The sequence below is a fragment of the Agelaius phoeniceus genome, chromosome 3 (genome assembly GCF_051311805.1).
Source record: "Agelaius phoeniceus isolate bAgePho1 chromosome 3, bAgePho1.hap1, whole genome shotgun sequence".
Taxonomy (NCBI): domain Eukaryota; kingdom Metazoa; phylum Chordata; class Aves; order Passeriformes; family Icteridae; genus Agelaius; species Agelaius phoeniceus.
In genome coordinates, this window is record NC_135267.1 from 98,421,419 (window position 1) to 98,426,072 (window position 4,654).

A 4,654-nucleotide genomic window follows, 5' to 3' on the forward strand; every position below is an offset into this window, starting at 1 on the left:
TGACAGCACTTGTGCATGAAACATCTCCACTTCCTGAGCCCCCCAGGCCTTCCCTCATGGCTGATCTCACTCACTTCCACAATCTGGTTCAAGGTCTTTTTCATAAGACTCAGGGAACATCTGGAGGCAAAGCCCTGTGCGGTTATGGTTCCCATACTCACAGGAGATGATGTCTCCAGAAGTGAGATTAACAGCTTCACCTTCATGAAGTAACTACATTTTCAAAAGTCTCCACAGAGGGGAAACACACACTAAAGATGACTCTAGCTGAGAATGATGGAGAAAGCTACCAGCAAGGGAGGGAGAGCAGAAGCATTCAAGGAATAAACAGCTGTCCAACATTAACAAGGTTCTCATGGCTTACAAATCAGGAAAAGTGGACCAAATTCTTCTCCAAAATTATGGCTCCATTTAAAGCAATCATGAGCTTTATCATCTTTGCAGAAGGTAAGCAGAACATGGAAGACCAGGTCTTTGCTTTTCACGTTGATACACATAAAGGAAACAGCTACAAACCTCTCTCAGAGTCTATGTAAAGATGCATTTCTTTGAGCTTCTTTACACACATCAAGTTCATCTCTAATTTCTGTAGCCAGCACCTGTTTTCAGGACTTACATTCCTAAGCACAGCTTCCATTGCTCTTGCATCCTATTACCATTGGTGAGACTCTGAGCTAGCAAATGTCAATTTTCAGGTAACAGCATTGCTCAAACAAGCGATTTTTTAACATGAAAATCTGGAAATATACATCTCTAGTTTTTTATTCCTAAGAAAAACGTGCCTTTATAGAAGACAAGGAACTTTAGTAGGGCCTCATATCTCAAAAGATTTTATTTTGCAGTAAATGCTTGAGTGCATGAGTCCACTTAAATCCCATCACAGAACTGCAGTAGTATGTTGCTGAGACAAGAAACAGCCTTTTCAACTGAGGGGAGAGAGGGAGGAGTAAAGAAATTTCAATATTTTGAAAGATTATAAACAAATAACATTCTAAGAGACTGCTAGGGAGTATTCTGCCAGGACCCTTCCCTGTCAGGTGTTACATGTTAAGCTTTCATCCCCCTCACACACCCTCAGTGTCTGCAGTTCAAGATGTTTTGCATTCAGAATTCGACATAAATTGTGCTAATGTTGAATAAGTAAGTTATCAAACATGAATCCAAAAAAAAAGAAACACCCAGGTTATGAAAGACACTGGCCAGCATTCCTGACATTCGATAGCACAGCAGAGCACCCCTCACATCTAATGACAGCAACCGCTTTAGCCACGCTGGGCTCTGTTGCTGTTTATGTACATTGAGGGAGGAAAAAAGGTCTCTTAAGGCTCCGGCCTGCAAGATAAAAAAGCATAACACACATCAACATCTATGAGTCAAGCTCCTTGTCTGAACAAACAGCAGTACTCACCTTTTGATCTTCTGTGAATTCCGAGTTGTTGTGCTGAGACTGTGCCTCTTTCTGGAGGTGCCTGGCTAATCTGGGTGGGGGAAAAGAAAATTGTAAAGTAGGAACACAACACAAACACACACACCCCAGCTCCAGAAAATGTGTCAGCCAAAAGGTTCACAGACTGCTGCTCCAAAGAGGTTTGAGTTGGTTTTGCAGTTGTGTTTTTACTTTGTTTTTGTCTTTTGAATCAAAGTTTTCTGTAGCCATGGTAGTTCATACTTAAGAAAAAACCCCAGAAGGTGGACAAAGTGTGCAACATTAGGCAGGAAAGACTAATGCATCATGAAAAGAGAACAGGTAAGAGGGTCATTATAGCCAACAGCCCCTTTTACAAGCACTGACTTTTTTCCTCTCACAAACCCCTTATTTTACGATAACAAACCACAGCCCCTGTGAAGACCCACTGTGGTGCAATCCCACGCGCATTTTCCGGGAGAGGCTGAGGCAAGTGAGATGCCAGGGGGCTCAGGTGAGTACACCCTAAGCCATGGCACACACTCTCCCAGCACTGGAAGCCAGGCACAGGGCAGCTTGGCCTGGGCTACTGGGGTGGATCTACTCACATTTATGCCTGTCAGCATCACAGGCGGAGCACAAACCTCACCCCTTGTCATCACCAAGGCAGGAATACCAAGGGGTTTGGAAAGTAATAGTAAGCAAACAGCTCGAGAAAGCAAAAAGAAGCTAGAGGAAAGCTATGGGAAGAGTTACAGTTTCCATCCTGAGAGGAAAGAGAATATTAAACAAGCAAAACCTCTGGGCAATTGTTGCCATTCCTTCTAAATAATTTTTTACAAGCAGAGGGAGAGGGAGGACAGGGGTTGAGGGGAAACCCAGGGACATCACAATAGGCTTCCTCCTGGAACCCCACAAGTTTGCACTGTGAAAGGGACTCTGCTTCCCTCCACCACTGCTGTGGGCATTGGCCCAGCTGTAGGAGGGGTTTATAAAATATATACACCAAGATGCATCCGGCAGAACAAATTGTTGTCAAAGCCACAGGAACAAAAATCAGAATTCAATTTCTTTGCTCTTCCTCAAAATCAGCTCTCAAAAAAATTCCCATACTGACTGAGGCCACTGTAGCTTTTAACTCTTACCAGGAAAAACACAACCAAACAGGATGAGGTAACTGCACAACTTGGTGGTATTGTCCCACTTCAAAAATGGAGAAAGACTGGGGCTGAGAAAAGACAAAAAGCATAAACATACTTGAACCCAAAAGTACACTCCTTGCCTACTGCCCTGCCCTATGATACACAGGACACAGAGAAAGAGCATTGTAAAGCAATGATTTAAGAAAACAGATTACCATAGCAGCAATATGCCACCCACAACAGGCAGCATCACAGCATTAACATTTCTGCAAGCATCACTAACACAATCCTCTTTCCATTTGTCACTAATACAAAAAATCCACCCTAACCCAAATGAATGCATCTGGCATTCCCCTTGAAGTTCATTCAAAGTTACATGAGACCAAATTCCATGATGGGGACATTTAACAGGGAAGCCACTGCTGACAGCTCGAAGGTTTCCTGCATGAATAATCACCTAAATGATTGACATCCACATAAGGGCAGTTAGTAAAAATATCTTATTTTACTTTTGATGATTCTTTTTGTCTGCTGAGATACAGATCTGGAAGAGAACTTCTTTTCATCTCTCTGCCAAGGTTTGTAGAGTAACAGCCTGCCCTACTCTAAAGGCCATCAGCAAACTGCATTTCAGTGAACTTGCAGTGAGAAGTAACACTTAATTCTTCCTGGTGAGTGAATGAAATGATGAGATTACAGCCTCTCCTGACCACCCGGTAAGTGGCCAGCAGACCAGTTACTCTGAATGACAACTGAACTGGCAACCAACGTGGTTAGAACCCAACTTGTCCTGAACAGTGCTAAAAGATCCCTCAGGGAGCATCTCTTCAGCTGACTTTCTCTGGGCAAACAAGTGTGAACCCTCTTGTCAACTTCCAGAAAATTCACCATGAGAAGCCTGGCCTGAAATACTGCAATCACAAAGAAATAATTTTCATTGTCATGGCAAATGGAGTAGTAGGAAGAACATCTGACTGAAGGTACCAGGTGCATTGCCAAGGAGTCCATCATCAGTGCCCTGTAGCCAATGGATGGTGCAGTCACACCCTGTGCCAGCCAACCTGACTGGAGCTGCCAAGTTCCCCAACCTGGTTCCATCTCTCCCAACCTGGTTCCATCAGGGACACAATGCACAAGCATGCAATGGACCCCTTTTCATTCTGACCGGTTGTGTGGAGTTTTTTTGGTTAAGGCTGATACTTAGGCAGCCCATTTACCAGGTCACTCCATTGCCACAAGCAAGGTGCCAGGGCAACAGGATGATGGGATGGGAGCATCCCGGTCCAGTGGTGCATCGGAGGCTCCATCAATGAACCATTCCAGCAGCCCGCGCTCTCAAAATAACAGCCTGGTTTGGGGTAGAAGGGACACTAAAGGTCACCTTGTTCTATCCACTGCCATGGGCAGGGACACACCTTCTACCAAAGCAGGTTGCTCTAAGCTCCACGCCGGCCGCTGCCGACCTCCCAAGAGAGCGGGACGGCCGGCTCCCGCCCCGCCTCGCCCCCCGGCCAGGCACCCCCCGAGGGAACTCCTCGGCTCCTGGCCCCGCGCCTTGGGGAAGGGCCAGAGCCGCCAGCGGGGCCCCAGGGGCGAGGGGGCCGCGGCCTGAGTACGGCGGGGCTCCCTGCCCTGCCCTGCCCTGCCCTGCCCCGCCCCGCCCTGCCCTGCGCCGGGGCCGCTCCTTCACCCCGGTGCCTCGCCCGGGACTCCGGGGCCGTGCCGGGCCCGCACTCACATCTGATACTCGTCGATCGCTTCCACCAGCTGCCCCCAGGAGTCGAAGTCGGTACCCTTCCTGAAGCTGGCGCCCCAGCGCTGCAGGAGGCTACGGGCCGCCTCCGACATAGCCCCAGCGCTAGGGCACCATGCTCACCCCGCGCCGGGGCACCCACAGCGCCGTACAGCCGCTCCCGCCAGTCCCGCGCCACCGGCACGGCACGGCACGGCACGGCACCGCCCCGGCCCGGCCCGGCCCGGCCCCGGGACACCCGAGCGCGGCGGCGCCTCCCGCCTGCACCGCCCAGCCGCGGAGGCGGCGCCGGCCGCGCCCGCCCGCGCCATCACTATCGAGGCGAGGGCGCTACTTCCGCCCCGGTACCTGTCA

At 49.2% G+C, this 4,654-nt stretch overlaps 1 protein-coding gene across 1 annotated transcript in view; it reads right to left on the reverse strand.

Annotated features, from left to right (window-relative positions):
- The window catches only part of AIDA (axin interactor, dorsalization associated), a 55,178-nt gene extending 50,580 nt beyond the window's left edge, over positions 1–4,598 (reverse strand). The window contains exons 1-2 of the mRNA XM_054630280.2: positions 4,286–4,598; positions 1,409–1,478 (exon numbers count right to left, since the gene is read on the reverse strand). Of these exons, the coding sequence (XP_054486255.1) occupies positions 1,409–1,478; positions 4,286–4,395 (180 nt within the window). The 5' untranslated portion in view covers positions 4,396–4,598. The remainder of the gene's footprint in view (positions 1–1,408; positions 1,479–4,285) is intronic.
- Positions 4,599–4,654: the final 56 nt, after the last annotated feature.